General features: G+C 41.8%; 1 protein-coding gene across 15 annotated transcripts in view; it reads right to left on the bottom strand.

The window, feature by feature from the left end:
* The window catches only part of NEDD4L (NEDD4 like E3 ubiquitin protein ligase), a 314,038-nt gene that overhangs the window by 29,985 nt on the left and 263,445 nt on the right, over window positions 1-20,608 (bottom strand). For 7 of the 15 annotated variants that reach the window (XM_083155253.1, XM_083155254.1, XM_083155260.1 and 4 more), the window contains 6 exons: window positions 17,751-17,810; window positions 13,866-13,997; window positions 12,414-12,533; window positions 10,627-10,824; window positions 3,652-3,729; window positions 679-733 (listed from right to left, as the gene is read on the bottom strand). In XM_083155253.1, coding sequence (XP_083011379.1) covers window positions 679-733; window positions 3,652-3,729; window positions 10,627-10,824; window positions 12,414-12,533; window positions 13,866-13,997; window positions 17,751-17,810 — 643 coding nt within the window. The remainder of the gene's footprint in view (window positions 1-678; window positions 734-3,651; window positions 3,730-10,626; window positions 10,825-12,413; window positions 12,534-13,865; window positions 13,998-17,750; window positions 17,811-20,608) is intronic. The other 8 variants (XM_083155255.1, XM_083155247.1, XM_083155248.1 and 5 more) reach the window with 3 other exon arrangements.

Raw genomic sequence — 20,608 nt, 5'->3', positions numbered from 1 at the left:
GGGCTCTGTGGCCCATTTAACATTGATTCCTATGGCCAAATCGGGTGGATTGAGCCATTTAACAGTAAAATCGGGTCCATCGCGCCTTTTAACATTGATTCCTATGGGAAATCGGGAGCATCGCGTCGCGGGCATCGCGGGTACATTTATGGCCGGCCGCGACGCGACCGACACGATTTCCATGTTTAACATTGGTTTCAATGGGAAATCGCGGGCATCGCGTCGGTCGCGTCGCGGCCATACATAAATGTACCCGCGATGCCCGCGACGGGCGCCCTTCTAGGTAAAGAGTACCAAAGATACAATGGCCTTTTGATAATAACTCAACGCTCGACTTATTTTTCCATTCCTATGGTGTACGTCAAAACAAACCTCTAATGCAAGTCGCCTTGCATTAAATCACACGACATATAAATCAATGTAAACTATAGTCGAACAAAAACACAAAAGGTTGTTAATTTTCCACAAGCTCAAAACTGGCGAATTCAGGGGTCAACGGCAAGCACTGCTTTTGGCAAGATGTACAGTACCGTAGGAGGGCACTAAGTGTCTGTTCTCACTGTCTCCACACATCAACACTTGTCTTCCTGAATAAAGAGTGAGATCACAGCGCTTTCATAATCCTGATACCGACACTGGTCACCTGGGAAGGGGTAGATGCGCCTGGAGGCTACTTACTGTGGTCGATGTAGAACGTCCGGCCATCTAAGTGTATCCGCTCTTCCCAGCCAGGCTGCAAAACAGGATGCATTACGTTACACGCTGGGCCAGAAATAATTTGATCCGAAAAAATACATTTTACATGATAAAACATAGCGAATGTGGACCTTTTCTCCATATTGACCTAGACACGCGGTCAATCTATCATTCGTATGTCATATTTCCCACATCTGAGGCAGATTTTTTGATCTCTGCTGGGTAGGATTTTAATTTGCTTGCAATTCCGAATGTGGCAAGTGCTAGCTGCGGACACATCTTAAAGTACCTACTGTATGAAGGATCCTGCAGTTGGATGGGCGTTACTTGGGGGGCAAGAGATGTTATCAGGCATTTGTGTTGAAGATGGAGATCGTTACTGTGCGCACTCTATTTGTTTCTCAAGGGAGGCTTCAAACCCCTAACCAAAATGGCCACCATCTGTAGTTCTGAGCATGTGTGGCGCCATCTTGTTATGTTGTTAGAATGCTGAGACAGAAGCCTTTCACTCAGCTCCGTGAGACGTGCAATATTACTGCGATTCCACCCCTCCAGAGAGCCTGGTTCAACTTCAGCAGACCTCCTGAGAATGAACGGGCTACATCCAGAATACTAGGTTGCTTTAGATGCACAAAAATAATACTATAGATAGGCGATTCAGTTTTACTCAGTTATGTTTGAATCCCAAAAAGTTATCTTATTGGTTATCCGGTTGACGTGTTTGGACAGCCATTAAAATAAATCCGTACTTGGCTGAAGAAATACCACCTTCATACTCCTCATAAGTACACTAAAGGTTAAGTCTACTGTTATCAATGTTCCTAATGAGGTTGCAAGTTTGAGCAACTCTTTAACTGATTATGTGATACTAGCCTTTGGAATTTAAATCTACAGATTTTTTTTAATTTTTTAAATGATTGAATAACAATATTTAATTTAATAATCTATCAAAGTACAGTAGTTTATTTTTTTTGTGATTTTCTCTTTGTGCTGCGTACATCACAATATAAATGAAGGTTCTTGGATATAACTTGACAAGAGTTGCTCGATGGGAGGGTGTTGTGATGCGCAGTGTTAATCTGGTCTGTAGAATTAAAGCAATTATCATAATGGATAGCTTGATGAGAAAAATGTAAAACATTCTATTGAAATATATTATTGGCTTTCAGTAAAAACATTTATAAATAAATAGGGCTTGAGAACCGAAATCTATATCTGTCTAATTAGCAAGACGACTCAATTATGTGCAATTAATTTAACAAGGGCTGGAGCGATTATAAACTAGGATGTTTCTGTCGTGAAAAATAGAATTTTTTTTCTTTGTTTCTTTAGAATAATATAATTACATTCAATATTGCTAAAGTCTTCTTTGTAATCGGAATCAGGATAACAGCGATGAAGCGTCAAAGTTAAGATCTGGAACAATCCAATTTGCCCAATGGAAAGAGATCATCTTTTGTGATTATCTAAACCTTTATTTTATATATTCATTCAGATCTTAAATGAAATGCAACGTTTTCCCGCCATAAACTCACTAATAATAAATGATGATGATGAGGATTGCCATTAGATCAATTCTGTCGGCAAAAGGATAAATATCTGAACAATTATCTTACTAAGCACTGGGAAATGCATAATATCCAATGTACCACAATACCAAACTATGGGATAAAGACAGAAGAGTGTAATACATTTTCTATTTTAAATTCATTCAACGGGTCTTACCTCCCCCGAAATTTAGATAAAAATATGTGACTCGTGTATCAAGCAGTGCATATAGGGCCTGATTCTGCTTGACTTGGTCCCTTGCGAATTCGCTGCGGGGGGGGGGCGCGATGTTTCGGCTCTGCGCAGGCGTATTGGCGAATGTGCGAACGCCTTCGGCAACTATCGCTGAGGCATTGGCACATAGCCGGGTGGGTAGTGGTCGGGCAGGGGGCTGTGGCATGGGTACGTCCAGCATTTCCTGAGCGTGCCCGCAAAAATGGTGTGTGTGTGCCCAGAAAAACACTGGGTGTCCCCATGCGAATGCAGGCATGGCAAAGCCTACACGGGTTGGGCAGATGACATCACATGACGTCAGAGACTGCCCTGTTCTCGGCCATATGTGTCTGTAGATTCCATGCAGTCTGGCGGTCCAGATGGAATTTGCTCAAAAGAGCCCTCCAAAAATGGCCGCCGCCTTAGAGGAGACAGATGCTAGAGGTCCTCCTGAACCTCTAGTGCCTACCATGGGTGTACAGTGTTACCTGGAAGTGCCAAATACTGAGAACTCTTGCATTCCTGCAAGCAACAAACCCCTGGCGATGAGCCTGTATCCACTGGCAAAGAGCATGAAACCCCCTCGCAATGAGCATAAAACTCCCTGGCAACGAACAAGAAACCCCCTGGCAACAAGTATGTAAATTAATAGATGATAATTATTGTATGGGGGGGGTTACGCCACTGTACTATGAGCTGTTGTCAGGTTGGCTGATTTGTCTATCACTGCAATTTGCACAATGAGATTCAGTGACGATAATTTCAAGTCTGTTAAACTTACAGTAAGTTGCCCATACACAGGTCCGAACTGTCTGAGGCACAAGACAGACCTGTTTTCTCTTCTACTCCCCTGGCGGCTCCGTCTGATTTTGCACTTGATGTGCCTTTTTTTGCATGGGATTTATTGCATGTAACTAAGGGAACACGGATGAGATACATCGTGGGTGTTGATGGTGCGATACGATTTACGTTATGTTACGTACACAAGAACGCCAGGAACTGATACAATGCGAACGGGAACGTGCATCGGATCCTACTGTATCTAGAGTCAAACACCTCCAAGTTGGGCAGATTTCACCTGATATATCGTCCCGACCCAAATCGGAATATGGTCACCTTTGGACTGTCCACATTCCAGTATTACTGTATCATGACCAGACCGGTAATAATGTGAAGTACGCATATAATACTCACGGGTAAAGGACCCAAGTCGTTGGGATTTAAAGACGCTTTTGTTCTCATATGTACTGGAAATTTCAACCGTGGGTCCTCCTGTGAAATTTCAGACTTTGGTGAGTTACAGAAGAGTTAACGCATTAATAAGACTTTCCGCCAATAATGCAATATATAACGAAGGCTGTGGACACATCGGGAGACTCATCTGGTTCATGATATCCAATGATAAGTGTCACAGTAAATGGAGGAAGGCGCTACGTGTACACAGTTTGACAGCGAAACACTTTAACACATTATTTAGAACACAAATATACATGTCTCACTAAACCATATTCTTTTCGTCTCATTTTAGAGAGCGCAACCCCCAATTCCTAAACGAACACATTAGAATGGTCATAGATGAAACCGGGCGAGAAGCGCTGGCGTATGTAAGAAGCTTATCAGGGCTGAGATGAAGATTGCCTGCCGCGTGTAACAAAGATGCGACAATACAAAGAAAAATGCCTCCATTCAAAAAGAAATCGGGGAGACATAGGGCCAGATGTATCAATAGCGTTCATTCTAGCACCCGCCATCTTTGAAAACCCATGCAGTTCCTCTTCCCTGCCTGGGGTGTCGCTGTCTGCTGTGGTGTTTCTAGCACAGGTCTGGTTTGCATATACAGACCACACTGTGCTAGAAGCACTACAGCAGACAGCAACACTCCAGGCAGGGAAGAGGAACTGCGTGGGTTTTCAAAAATAGCGGGTGCTGGAATGAACACTATATGAAGCTTCAAAAAGTGATAAAATGCAGAGTGATAAACAGCCAGCCAATCAGCTCCAACCTGTCGTTTTTCAAACCCAGCCTGTAGCATCGCAGGTAGGAGCTGATTGGCTGGTTGTTTATCACTCTGCATTGTATCAAAGCTTGATACATCTGTCCCTTCACAACCAGTCCGTAGAGAATATCGTCAATGAAGGGTTTAACGTACCAACTTCTCTCTAGGTGAAAAACACTCTCCCAGCGTAAACCCAACAATTGCAGTTTGTAATAGTAGCTATATATTATACAAAGAATAAAAATATTTTATTTAACAGTTATTTATAGCGCACTCATATTCCGCAGCGCTTTACAGAGAATATTTGAACATTCACATCAGTCCCTGCCCCAGTGGAGCTTACAATCTATATTCCCTACCACATGTACACGCACACACAGACATTCTAGGGTTCATTTGTTGGGAGCCAATTGACCTACCAGTATATTTATGGAATGTGGGAGAAAACCGGAGTACCCGGAGGAAACCCATGCAAGCACAGGGGAGAATATACAAACTCCGCACAGTTAGGGCCATGCTGGGAATAGAACCTATGACCTCAGTGCTGTGAGGCAGTAATGCTAACCATTACAATATACCTGGATCTCTTCATACATCACCTAACGGGCCTGGTACAGAGGTGCGCGTAAAGTGGTTGGTTAACACAATCGGCCCATGTTCGCAGTTTGCTCATGTGCCACGACCGGGGAAGGGTGCGCATAGAAAGGTCTACAGTGTCTTAGTTGACATTGACACTAGGTCGGCACAAGCAATAGATAGACATAGAAAACCCCATTGAAATACACCAGCGAATTGCAGCGAGCATGAAACGGAGAACTGGCCGGCATTCACTGGTCGCTTTCGGCGAACAGTGAACATTGAATAGGGTGAATCAGATTTTCAGTGAAAAAGACTCACCGCAAAGAGTGAAAACAGCCCGATTCGCCGACAAAAAAAAAAAAAAACTGGTGAATCGGGAGCATTGAATACTGCCCTCAGTGTACAGCATACACACGCCATACATCAGGACTTACAGTTTCCAATCAGAGTCCACATGGATGTTAAATTTAAAAAAACTTTCAAATTCTGGAAAAAAAAAATCACGAAAACCAATGTCAACGTTTTTCATATTGACCTAGACACCAAGACCGGTCTCATTCACGGACACATTTTTAAAGATTCACAGGTGGAGCTAATGATTTCACTTATGATTCTGTAAGGAGACCTGGAAAACATGCAATGTTGGGGGTACCTGAAGACAAGGGTTGGGGACAAATGGCTTAGATAAGACGCAGAGATAAATCAACTAGAAAAGGACTTGCCAGGGCAGTCTTCTCTCTACATTGTATGTAACCCATTATATACACTGCATGTGCTGCAATAGATTTGTTTTATTGAATGGAGACTTGGGAAGAAGTTGGTGGAGCGGCAGCGATGCATTCACTTCCCTTTGATGGGTGCCGATCGGATATTTTTATCCTGCTGTATTAACAAGAGCCCGAAATTGTCACACAAGCGCCTCGCTGTCACCTCGGTGTCTTGTTTTATTCATGTTCCAGCTTCATTATTTTAATGAGAAAAGTTATATAATATAAAGCAGGTTTTTCTAGTCTGCGTCACGTGTACAGCGGCTTCATAGTCTTTAGATTCATCAACATCAATCACACACAAAACGAACTAAGTACCCATCCCCCCAAATATAACCTATAGATATTATGGGGTAAACTAATAAAGTATACACAAAGTGAGATATGCACTATTTTTCTATTCGATTTTGCTTATAGTCGCAAAATCGAATAGAAAATTGAATGGGTATCGAATGGTTTTTCTACATTCGATGCAGATTCGATCCCACACCGCATCCGAAGCATGGCGAGTGCAGCGAGGCAACGCGGTACACTTTTTCAGATGACTTGACCACGCCTCCCAGATTTGGCCACACCTCCACTCTTGACGGCCCTGTCCATGGACCTAATTTTGAATTAGACTTGAGATGCACTTTTGTAGCTTGGTAAGACCATGCTACTTGATGGTGGAGGAGTACTTCAAATGTACAAATTTGCATTTCCACACAAGAGCTTGTATACGGTTAATATATTATTGAACATACACCTCAATAACTAGAGCAAAACAACAGAAATTAGAAAACTGGTGATATTGTGAGTAGATGGGAAGAGTTCGGGTAAGCTGGCTTGTGGTACTGTGAGTAGATAAGAAGAGTTTGGGTAAGCTGGCTGGTGATACTGTGAGTAGATGAGAAGAGTTTGGGTAAGCTGGCTGGTGGTACTGTGAGTAGACGAGAAGAGCTCGGGTAAGCTGGCTGGTGATACTGTGAGTAGATGGGAAGAGCTTGGATAAGCTGCCTGGTGATACTGTGAGTAGAAGGGAAGAGCTCGGGTAAGCTGGCTGGTGGTACTGTGAGTAGATAAGAAGAGTTTGGGTAAGCTGGCTTGTGGTACTGTGAGTAGACGAGAAGAGTTCGGGTAAGCTGGCTGGTGATACTGTGAGTAGATGGGAAGAGCTTGGATAAGCTGCCTGGTGGTACTGTGAGTAGACGAGAAGAGTTTGGGTAAGCTGGCTGGTGATACTGTGAGTAGATGGGAAGAGCTCAGATAAGCTGGCTGGTGGCACTGTGAGTAGACGAGAAGAGCTCGGGTAAGCTGGCTGGTGATACTGTGAGTAGATGGGAAGAGCTTGGATAAGCTGCCTGGTGATACTGTGAGTAGAAGGGAAGAGCTTGGGTAAGCTGGCTGGTGGTACTGTGAGTAGACGAGAAGAGCTCGGGTAAGCTGGCTGGTGATACTGTGAGTAGATGGGAAGAGCTTGGATAAGCTGCCTGGTGATACTGTGAGTAGAAGGGAAGAGCTTGGGTAAGCTGGCTGGTGGTACTGTGAGTAGATAAGAAGAGTTTGGGTAAGCTGGCTGGTGATACTGTGAGTACATGGGAAGAGCTTGGATAAGCTGCCTGGTGATACTGTGAGTAGAAGGGAAGACCTCGGGTAAGCTGGCTGGTGGTACTGTGAGTAGACGAGAAGAGTTTGGGTAAACTGGCTGGTGGTACTGTGACTAGATGGGAAGAGATGGGGCAATCTGGCTGGTGGTACTGTGACTAGATGGGAAGAGATGGGGCAATCTGGCTGGTGGAACTGTGAGTAGACGGGAAGAGTTTGGATAAGCTGGCCGGTGATACTGCGAGTAGATATCTAGGGTACTATTTCAACAGCTTCCACCAAAACCATCTATGTTATTGAGCGGATTTCAGGGTCCAAAACACTTAAGTAAATATGGCAGTATGATAAATATGGTAGTAAAGCTAGTTCTCTGGTCCATTGGCCCTAGGAGAGAAGTAATCAGACTGAGGCACCACTTAACAACAGGGAATAAGTCAGACATCTATTAACCACTAGGTGGCGCACAAACGTCTTATTTAGAAGACTATAAAAAAAACGGGATGCGGTCCGCAGATCGACCACTATTGGTCAACAGGCCATAGGTCAACACATGAAAGGTCGACATAGACTTCCCCTTTCTGTTGTATTATTGACATGTCAGCAGGTCGACAAAACATCGACACGAAAAAGGCTGACATGACTTTTTTACTCCCTCCCCCATTTTTTATTTTCGTACTTTACTATCCAAGTCGACATAGAGTTAAGTTATAAAGGTTGACCTTTTCAATGTCAGTCTATTGCTTGTGTTGACCCTTTGACCATGTTGATCTAAGGTATGTCGACCTTTGTCATGTGTCGGCCAATTGAGGTCGACCTATTGACTGTCGACCTTATGACCCCTACCCAAACACAGTATCCAGTTGATAGGTCAACAATCAATAGTTTGACACCAAAAGGTCGACATGAAAACGAGTAGTACCACTGAAGCAAAAGGTGGACATGTGGTTTTGTTTTTTTTATCTTAATTTTTGGACTTTTTCATATTTTAACATCCACGTGGACTCCGATTGGGAACGGTAAAGTGATGAGTGACGCGAGCCATGCGCTACACTAATTGGGGTCCATGTCGGCTAGTGTCATCGAAACCAAAAAAAAACCTAATGTCGACATTTTCATGTCTTCATGTCAACATTTTGCCAATGTCGACCAAGACTTTGTAGACCTTTCCATCCACACCCTATAAAATATAAATGCTGTGAAGATGCCTCAATCCGCCATCTCTGTCATCTTCTTTTCATGCTTAGAATGTTTGGAAAGAAGTCATTTATACCCCTTTCATACCGAACAAATGACCCGGGTCTGGCCTGCGTTGTTGCCGGGTCGATCTGAGTCACTCTGTGGCGTGAAAGGGCCACTTGAAAAATCACAAGGTCCAGCAACCTGACCCAGGTTAAACGAAGAATTTTACCCGGGTCAGACCTGGGTTGCTGGGCAGTGTAAATGGTTAACCCGGGTACCGATCATACTATAGGAAGGAGGCAGCATCAGCCCCGTCTCCGCGATAATGCGCTGCCAAAAAATATCCAGGTGTAAATGGTTTGATTTAGGCAGGACAGTCCCGCATCCAGGGTACTGCCTTGTAAGCCATGATATTCTCCACAAGGTGCGGGTAATGTTGTACCAGTGTACCGGCGCTCTGCCCAGCACAATGGGGGTGAGTGCCTGTCAGCAGCATTGGTCAGGTGCCAAATGGGTAAAGGACGGAAGATGAGCTGGCGTAAAGGATAAAAGATAGCTGGACACATTCTCAGGTGGCGTGCTGTATGAGGTGTTTCCATTTTCCAAATCAGAACACTACCAAGTTGGAATATATATACAGTATAGTACATAAGCCAGCTACATAATATGCAGTGGCGGATCCAGTGAGGGGGCTGCAGGACAGTTCAAAATTTAAAAAGGAGAGCTTCCCCGACTGTTAGTGAGTCAGTTTGGAATGGCAGTTGGTGGTAGTCCCCTCTGGAGCCGCCACTGCTGCTATGTGATTTTTTTTTCCCAAATCATAAAAAAATATGCCGCACGCTGAACATTATCGGGACCTATTCCCTGGTGTATTCTGGGAAGTCTGACCGATACAATAGTTGAAAGACAGTCTTTAAATAAAAAATTAAAAACATTTATCGCAGAATCGGTCAGACCTACACACAACGGGATAAAACAAATCGGCCCAATAACATATGCCGTATATCAAGTTTTAAGGTTATTTTTCAAAAGCCACGAAAAGAAAACACATGCGATCTAATAATTAAGGGCGTGATTCAGCATGGATGGCTGATCAGAGAATTAGCAAATCGTCCAGGTCTTTTTGTTGTCCAGGGCCCCCACAGACTTTAATCCGGCCCTGTTGGGGGCGGGGCTGTGACATCAGCGATGACCACTTCCACCCTGTCTCAGATTAGTGGAAGCCTCAGACATACTCACAATTGCACAGATGGCAAAAAGTCTTTGATGGCTGGCGAATTGTGTATGAATTTGCGAGAGGATAGCGATCCATTCACAATTCTCTTGCAATTTAGCATTGGTATTTTCTCTTTCTGTCTTTGCGGTGGCTTTCTCCTCGCTGTCTAATGCGAATTCTCACATTAGCAGTCCATGCCGAATTAGACCCCAAATGATTAGCGATACAAATTCTAGTTTAAATACTGGGTATTTTATTAAACCTTTGTTACGTTGGTCACCGCAGTTTAGTAAGGCTCAAAAAGCTTATTGTAGTGAGTCCTCAATAGTCTCACAGACCCATTGGCCCCTCTGAACATTCCAATTACTTCCATTATGAGTCAGTGAAGCTTTCAAACACATCTATCTAAACATTATTAATGGAGGTTCCTTGAGTAATACGAACTGAAGATATGGTGAACTTACTGTGTAATATTTGCAAAAGCCAGAGTCGGGGGTTAACACGTATCTTCTTGACCTTCATCTCATAAGAACAAAAACTGTGGTGGGACCTGCAGCCAACACTCACATCAACAAGTGCACCAACCATTGGCCTAAAGAACCTACCCAGAGGGTTAAACTGTATTATTATAGCACTACTTTATCAAAGGCAATAACCATGGGTGTAGCCACTGCGTGACCAATACAGTAGTCAATGGAAGGCAACCGAAGAATTCACCAGTACATCAATGAGGACCATGGATTCCGCCTAAGACCCTCAGTGATGTCTGCCTCGCAGCGGCGCAATGCAAAGAAAATAGTTAAAACACAAAACAAAGCCCCATGAGCTATGAAAGTACAGTTGCTTACCCAAGTGGTAGTTTTGGTATTATGGTCAATAAAGAAGGGCCTCGCATTTGGCGCTATTCTCATCTCCCAGCCTGGTGGCAAGAAGCTCTGCGCCCCTTTGTGTTGTGGTTTGGGAGAGTTATAAGGAGATGGTTGTGGAGATTGCGGGTTGGACAAAGTATCCTTCACTGCCCGGCGCACTGAGAAGTCTTTTGCACCCTGTACAGTCAAACACAATGCAGACGTAACAAGCATTAATTTTTAATTAGTACGGTGAGAGGAGTTAATGCAAAACAAAGTATAAATACAAACATATTAATAAAAAATAAATAAATAAAACCAAGCCCTATAGCAATCTGTACTATCAAAGTTTTCCGTTTAGTTGCAAATTAAGTTTTACACATGCTATTGTTAACAAACAAAAAAAAAGGTATTATTTTGCGTAACAAGTTCATTTTTGAGTCAGTTATTTCATTGCAAGGAAGAGTCAAAATTATATTGTCATAAAACGCATAATGTATGTTACATAACTGGTGAAACAATGGTGCTGTAACCATAGCAACCAACTAATATCCAACTGGTTGATATAGGCTACCACAAACTAACTGCACTACTAGTATTATATATATATATATATATATATATATATATATATATATATATATATATATACACACACACACACACACACACACACACACACACATACATACATACATACATACATACATACACAAACACACTGTACATACATACATCTAGTAGTGCAGATATATATCTATATATAAACACTGTTTCATTCAAATATGTTTTATGTCTTCTAACTGAGTATATGACAGACATTGATGTTTATTTTTAGATACCCTAAAGAAGTCTATCTGGACGAAATGCGTCGGTGGTCTGTTTGTGTGCACAGCGAGCTATGCTTTAGTTCTACACCCCTGTGTATATTTTATGTGAAAATCTATATGCTATTGTCAATTTATTAAGCCAATATAAAAAGTGTTATTGTTTACAAAATTGGTTGAGTGACAAAGGGCGGTATTCAATTACGGATTCCAACTGTTTTCGCCTAGCTTAACTGAAACTGAATTCAACGTTTCAGCTGTCGAGTGTTGGAAAGTGGGCGTGCCGCCGAAAATGTCCGCAGCCGTTTCCAACACAACAGATCCGACTTGTTTTAAAGTTGGATCTGTTTTGTCAGAATATGGCTTCAATGCTGACTGAAACAGCAGCTTTGACTAGGCGGTGGCTGCTTGTCCCCCAGCGTAAATAGCGGCTGACCTTGAATACCACCTTAAACAAACAATACCATTGAATACCCCCTTAAACAATCTGGGACTGGGACTAATTGAACTGAACATAAAACCGTGAACATAAGATATATTGAATATCTTTATACACTACTGATAACACAAGGCTTTTTACGAACACTTAAATAAAAACCAGTTACCATGCATTCACCAAACCAATGAAGAGGAATTTTGCAAGACAAGCCCAACATTTAACACAAACCCGGATCAACATCAAACGTACAAAAAACATATATATTCCCAAACGGAAGAACAAAAAATTATAAAAATGTTGAGCAGAAATGAGCAAGAAGATACTGAAGAAGAGTTACAAACTGCGAAGCGTAAATGAATGAGACCACATGACAGTAGAGTTTGAGATTATAAAGCGGAAGAAGCAAGAGAAAGGGCTGATGAGACGTCACCAGCCGCTGCCGAAGTCAGAGAGTGAAAGTAACATTGAGGTGGCTTCATAAGCAAGAAGAGGTCCGCGGTAGAAAGAGGTCAGAGTCTCACCTCCAGTGGTGCAGATAAAGTTACTGTGGGGGAACTGAGGCTACGAGGCCGCCTGATCTGAGGTTCACTCAAATGATTGCTACTGTTTGAGCTGGATCCCACTGCACCATCTTCAGCATGCTGGTTTAAAGGCAAAACACAGTTAGAAAACTAAGTAATTCCTAAATAAAATGGCTGAAAGAAATAGAATGGCTGAAATGATATAAAAATATATATATATAAAAAAAGTTGTGTTTGGAAATAAGTAACTGAAATTAAAATATTAATTTTAAAAATGATTGGCTCTTCTTGGCTAACAAGTAACTAGTCCCAGATGGGTTTTGTTCAGGTTGTCAAAGCCTACCCCCAGTATATAATTCCCAATTTGACAACCTTGAAAAAAAGGTTCCCATCATGGAGTCACCAGTTAGCCTCCTAATCTCTAGCAATTATAAAATGTTAAAAAAAAAAAATTCACAGAACTTTCTCTGATTGTGTGATAATTACCTATGGACAGGCAATGATAAAAAGATTAAGACTTTCTAGTTCAATATATTAACGCATCAAAAATATATGACAGTGAGTATGGAGAGCAGAGATGGAGAGCACTTCATTGTTAATACAATTGTGTTGGTTTGCAACTATACCAGCCTACCGCTGTGATAGATTAATTTTATTCTGCTTCTCCTTCTTCTTTCAATAGATCTGAGTTTAAGGGAACTGTCCAATTAAATTTGCGCTTCCTCAAAGCCACCGTTTGGTTTTAAAAAAATGTTCTGGACTTTAGAACAACTCTGCTAGAAGGCAGCAACCGGGAACCCGTGTTCCGTGTGCCCTCCTATTATTGGGATGTATGCCAAATTCTGGTTGAAGGTAGCGACCGGGTGAACGATGGAGGAGGGGCGAGTATTTAGAATTTTATTTATGTGGAAACCATAGTGCCACTAATGACAGTTAATTTAGTATGGGTGCAGTTGAATACAATCAGGAAAAGCAGAACCAAATTATTTTTACACTTTGGATAGAGTTTGGTTGGTCAACCGTATGCACTAAGCCTTTACGGTACTAGGGTTCATTCTAGTGCCCTGCATCTTTTCAAAACCCGTGCAGTTCCTCTTCCCTGCCTGGGGTGTCACTCCTAGCAAAGTTATTTTGAACAGGTTTTGAAAGATGCAGGGTACCAACATGAACACTACTATATTTTCTATGCACCCTTTCGGGGATACTGTATACTCCCCTTTAATCAAACATGAGGTTCAGGCTGTTGCATTACTAGTATCTCACACCCTTATGGCCCAAGAGCCGGCATATAACATGTAGGTCTTTATAAGTTGCTGCCCCTGGCTCCTTGTTCTTATTATCTATATCTTGTATATGTCTGTGCATCCTAGTGACTCAGATGACAGCTGCCCAAAGTGCGGAGTCTCTTGTACGGAGAAATCACTAGTGTCGGCCTGCATTAGCTCCTCGTACCTGCACAATGGGACGGGTCCACGTTGTAGTGCGATTGTTATGATTGACATAATATGTGCGTCCTTTAGCGTCTTTCCTCTCTTCCCAGCCTGATGGTAATCCCGGTGTGGTATGTACATAGGCCACGGACGGCTGTTTGTATGCAAGAAACTATTATCATACTGTGATAACTCACAAGAATTACCTAGAAAAACAAATCATCCTTCAAACTTAGAAAAAGGTACAATCCCGATTCATGCGGCTCCTTATGTCAATTAGAAGAGGGTGGAATTAAACTGAAGGAGCCTGTAAGTAATTTGTGCCTTAATAAATGCCTATGTCCTAAAATAGTCCTTTTGTGTGATTAAAAATTCAGTGCCAGAATGTTTGTTTTATTACAGTTCAAAGGACCGAACCGGCGAAAGGACCACACGCCACAAACAAAATGGCGTAATGGAATAGACTTAAGCTGGAGCTTCTCCCACAAATTTAGCACAGTAATATAAGTTGAGACTGCAGTCAGCTAAGCTGCTGTGACTTCAATTGCCCCACCCTTTTGTATAAACCAACCAATCTATGAAGCCCATTTAAAAAAAAAAATGTAACTGAAGCTTTGTTTGTTTTGAGAACCCACTCCTTGCTAATACGGCAACCAACCAAATCATAAGAGCTCCCTCAAGAGGAAGCGATAGGAGGTGCATATACAGTAAGCTGTTTAGTAGTAGTTTGGGCTCAATAGTTACACGTCCCATTTGCACCTCCCTTTCCTAGAAAAGAAAACTCCCTAAATAATATAAAAAGTAAAATGGGAAGGAAAGCTGAATTGGAATAATAGTCCAATGTTGACACACAATGGGGTGCGAGGAGGGAGGGGCGGGGGCAGACAGCTGCAATAATGAGGTACAGAAACAAGGTGTTTGGTCTATGTCAAGATTGCGGATTCCCACAAATGATTAGGCTGTATTTAACTTCTAGGGATACTTAAAAATGCAAGAGGATTGTACCTTAAAATTTTAACAATTTTGTCAGTTTGAGAGTTAGTAATACAAACAGCCATTATCATACACAACATAATTAAAATGATACACAGATATTACATCTAACTAAAAATATACACAAAATCAGTCAAAAAATAAAGTACCAGACAATCAGCTCCTAACTGCCATGTTACAGGCCGTGTTCGAAAAATGACAGGAGCTGGTTGGCAGGTCTATCACGCTACACTTTATTACTTGTTAAGGCTTATAGTTCATTATGTTCCCACAAATCTAGCACTATTCCACTTGGAAAATGACCATAGGTGCTGGCAGTCACAACACTCAGGTTACTCCAAGCAAACACACTGGAGTGAATGTTGAACAGAAATGGTGAAACGCGCTGGTATCAGCAGGAGTGACTGGTTTCTTACATCCAATTTGTTGACCAAAGTTTACATTCCCAATAGTGTTCACGATATTGTTTCGGAAGTTAGTCAAGTTGCTGTGAACTCTACACCCACACATAACGGAGGGGGTCACTAGTGACATCACAGGTCAGTGATATCACTAATCCCCGGGGAACAGATTGACGGGGTCAGATGACAAAAGAACTGACCGAAGGTCAGGTAAACTTTAATGATATTTCGTTTTGTAAACGGCAAAATCAATGTGGTTAATAAGTCAGCCTGTAAAGAAATTGCCACGACATAAAAATGTAACACCAAAAAATACAGATACACCTTCAGTAAATCAGTCAGTGAATGCATGTATAAAACACCAATGTTAAACCTGTCTGTCTCTTTCCTGTGATGTCATGACCAAGGTTGGTTGCACCACCAAAGTCAAGAGCTGCACTGAAGATAAGGCAACAGAAAACTGAGTGGGAGAGGGCACAGTCTAAGGGTAGCATCTGCTGCCCATAAGAATCAAGTTAATAAATAATGCATGTCTGAGGCTTAGTGTATTGTAAAAAATAGAGCGTTTGGGGGAGGCGGAGCACAGTAAGAGTTGGCGATAGCAATTTATTTGCTGTTGTGCATACTGTATGTGGTGGGCTTAATATTTTACTGCAGCTTTGTTTGGTAGTGCCACACAGAAAAAAAAGATAAAATGCAAGTGCACACAATTATAATAAACTCATGCAGTAAAATTAAGGGTCTTAGCATAAATGTTGGCCAAAAAATAAATAACAGCCCAACTACCACAACCAGGTGACCTCATCAGGTGGGTCTCCAACATTCCTAAGGTTCGAGTGCAGAGGACTGGGCACCCTCAGCCAGCACGAACCTACTGTCCTGAGGCATCCCACTAGTTAGAAGCAGCAATGCTACTTCTCACTAGTCTGATGCCTATGGGCAAGTATCCTGATAATTTAAGCCCCCTGCCCCTTACACTTCTATCAGAGAAGTCAAAGTAGTGTCTAGGGCAGGGATGGGGGACCTTCGGCTGGAACTACACATCCCAGCATGCAACACAACAGTGCCAAATAACAAAACTGTAGCAGGGCATGCTAGGATGTGTAGTCCCAGAATGTCCTGGCTGGAGGGCTAAAGGTTTCCCATCCCTGGTCTAGGAGTAGAGGGCCAACAAATTAGCCAAGATGGCACCTTTAAATCATTTTGCAGGGAGAAAAATGCTTTGCCTACTGTATTACAATACAATAACATTTTAACAGAAGCCATGAGCGACCATAAGCAAGTATTATAGATAACATGCAGCTAATTTTTAAATTTTTTGGAGGAAACTATTATTAAACCAAATGACTGCAATCGTAGGCAAAAAGATCACATATACACAGATGTACAGATGATAGCAGATAATATAACTTTTTTAAATTACTATAAATCATAGTGCCTTAAGTAACTAGTACAAATTAAAAACTTTCACTGTTTTAAAGATTTAAATTCCTTCCAAATAGCGGAACTGATGGGGTCTCAAAAGACGTGACAGAGCGGCATTGTTTGGGAATTCCAAAGCTTTCAGAAACAGCTTTGTTAATTGGACTCAGTCAATTGGACAGCCGCTGTGAGACCACTTAAAGACTTCATTTGTCAGGTTTCCGTGTTTCATGATGCAGGGGATGGCCACACGTGACCATGAAAAGCAAATATATCAATATTCCGTGTTGTGTAGACCACAGATTCTGACTGCTAAAATCCTTTCTCCGCAACATAGCTTTATACGAGCAGATTTTACAATAGATGGACTCTTTGGAGTATAAACAGGTCACTGCTTCCTGAGACACAGTGTTTTCATGATTGTAGGTGGTCATGCCCCTTTGAATGGATGGCCATACCTCATAGCCACTACTCTATGTAAACCAAGATGTTCTACAAACACATCTGAAACTCTGACTTTATTGTGGGGGGAAGCCCTTTAGTCTTTTAGTTTCCTTTGCAGTTTCTCTGAGGATATAAACTCAACTCATCTGTCAGAGCTCTGATCTAGGACAACAGTTATTTTAATAGATCTCTGTACACACTTCGGTTGCCAGCTTGGACAGATTTGGTTATTTATTGGCCAGATAGATTTTAATAAATCAGCTGACTGGATGTTCGGACACCAATAAAAGATCTGTTCTATGGGTTTCAGCAATGGGCTGGAAGATCTAAGACTTGGATGGAGAAAAAGTACCAACCAATGAGCTGGTTTAGAAAAGATTACAGTTAGGGACATGTTGGCTGGTCCTTTATCTCCATCCAAGTCTTCATAGATAGACCCCTATACTACAGTATACAGGAACAATTTATATTATAGAGGTATGGGCGAAAACAACAAATTCCAACAATTATTTGTGACTTCCCTTAGTTGCAAGAACACAATACTGTATTAAGTATTATTGTGTAATTAAGAACCCAGTTCACAAAAGGCCCAATATAAATTGTGCATCCTGTTTGCTACTACTTATCAATAACCGTATAGACATTACCGTGGAGTCCTCACCACCTGTCACAGTTGAAGAACGTGCTCTTCTAGTTGGGGCACTCGGCTGTTGAACAACAACGTAACCAGTAAATATCACAAGGGAACATTTTACAAATGTGGTATTAGATTAGTGTTTGAAAGACTGAAAGGAGAAGCGTTAGGAATCACGGAGCTTAGTAATGTGATATATGATTTAGGAAGAGAATTGAGCGAGCTGATTTTTCCACGTAGACAGAATTTTATAGATCGTTTCAAGACTAATTCATGGAGCGATTGTAAAATGCGTAGACTACGCAGGATGAACATTTGGCATGACTGACGTATGATGGAACAAAAAGAGTTACATCAAATTTGTCAACATATGAACCCTCCGAAGCGAACTGCTGCATAACAATGGGACCAGACTTACTGGTGTTGTAGTGTCTCCAAAGTGACCATAGTCACAAAACCGTATCCAACACAATACATGCCCCCATGCCTCTTAGGGGGGCTTATAACAATGAGCATTGTACTACATGGCTCACAAGTCAAGGAAATATGGAAATAATAATAGTATAAGATGTAGTAAGCCTTCGAGAGTGGTAAAGTACCTGCCAATTAACGCTTAACTGTCATTTTTCACCCAGACCATGCAGTTTGGAGCATAATGGCTGTTTGTATATCTCTACACTTTTATAACCATTTATTTATATATCGCGCATATATGCAGCAGCGCTTTACAGAGAATATTTGCCCATTCACATCAGTCCCTGCCCCAGAGAAGCTTACACTCTATATTCCCTACCACATGTACATGCACACACAGACATTCACGCTAGGGTTCATTTTGCAAGGATCCAATTGACCTACCATTATATTTTTGGTTCACTCAGAGGTTCAGGTGAGCCTTGACAATGACTGCAGCATACTGAAGCTTATGTTGATTTCAGATCAATGGAGGTGACTCACTGCCATCATCAACCTTTATTTGTAAACTGCTATCATGTTACGCAGCACTGTACAGTAACTGATTAATCATTCAAAGCCCCAAGCTTACAGTCTACATACTTCTTTATCGCCCAATCAATCTACCAGAATGTTTTTTGGACTGAATAGGAAACCAGATCACGCGGAAAAACATTACCGCACACGCATGATGGATGTGTAACTCCTGCAGAAAGATGTACTAAGCCTCGGAGAGAGATAAAGTGAGATTATACAAAGCGCAAACCAAGTAGCGCCTAACTGCAACATTACAGACTGTGCAAAAAATGACAGTTAGGGGCCAATTGTTTGGTACTTGTCGCTCTCGGTTGGATACACCCTCTTCCCCCAATAAGAGAAGAAAATGGCTATCAATCCTGATCAATGATGTATTAACGCCCATTGGTCAGAGGGGACATTGGGCTCAATTCCACCTCGGGGCACCATCTACCGTGCATGAAGTTTTGGGGTTTCCTCCCACAATCCAAAACACATACCGGAAGATTATCTGGTGCATTGCATCTTTGCTTAATAAAAATAGGAAAATGATCAATAATCAGCTATTACTATATTAATGCACGCTCATTGTCATGAACCCTGACAGATCAAAGCTAATTGTCAAATGTTTCCGCATATTTTTACAATGTTAATTGAAAGCCCCCAAATGTTCCTTACAGGCAAGATTTGAGAAAGAACACAACAGAACAGGGGACTCGTATAGTGCTCCCATGCACTATACGATTTTGCAGGACAACTACTATATAATAAGTGGAAGTTCACAGATAAGCTCTGGATGAATTGATCCTACAGTATGAAATTTGGGGCACTGGGCCTGAAGCCAATGGTGTCTGGATATATAGACACTGTCTAGGTCAACAGTCCAAAGGCCGTCACCATATGAGGTTCCAAAACTCTGTCCTCAAGGCACACTAACAGTACAACCGATACAAACTTGTGTTGACCATTTGTGTATTGAGTACTGCCAGGTGGACCTTTTGACCATGTAGACCTCCTGTACCGGTCAACCCGTTGATCTGTCAACCTTTTGACCTAATGCAACTATATGTTAACTGTCTACCTAGACGCCATAGATCTTCTATACTACAGCCCAAACCAACTTTGTGGATGCATGTGGATGAGGCATGTAAAGATTGAAAGCCAATAAAAAAATCAACCAACCAAAATAGCCAGATAGGGCCTGAATGAGATCAGCACGGAATGCCAATGTTGACTTAGCTGAGCGATTTTGAAAAGATCCCTAAAAACTTGTTGAGCTTCAGTGAAAATCACAAAATCCCTATAAACTCATACGAGCATGTGTTAGACAAAGGCTCTGTTGCGGGTGAAATGCATAAACTCAGAAAAGTGTTGGCCGTCCCGGGGACATCGCTACACAGATGCATGGAGATGATTGTGATATAACACGAGTGTAACAGAACTGTTATTGTATAGAGAGGACCAATCGTTCACTTCTGATCGACCCAAAGTCTCTTGGAAGCTTGGCCTGATGTCTCCAACACTGAAGCAAGCGGTGGTGGTCTTCGCAAAGCACCACCGGAAGATTACAAAAATATTATACTGAAAACAACTGCCTTCAATGATATGACATACAGTAGTGGTAGCAGGAAACCATGAGCAACCCTAAGTTATATTTATACAGCTCCTTCTTACAACAGTAACCCAGGATCCTCCTGCGTTAATGATATTCCTAGCCTACCAATATATAGTATAATATATACAGGAGCATATTTAGAAACGCTGACGTCATTATAAATGAATATAATCGTGAATCCCCAATCTGCATGCTCATATTGCTCTAGTCTAGTAAAAATAAAATCTTTATTAAAATGAACAGGAAACTATTTCCGTGCGGCACAATGAGCAGTGTTGCACGAGCCC

The sequence above is a fragment of the Crinia signifera genome, chromosome 1, assembly GCF_055691185.1.
Source record: "Crinia signifera chromosome 1, ASM5569118v1, whole genome shotgun sequence".
NCBI classification, from domain to species: Eukaryota; Metazoa; Chordata; class Amphibia; order Anura; family Myobatrachidae; genus Crinia; species Crinia signifera.
This window is presented reverse-complemented; position numbering and strand designations above follow the sequence as displayed.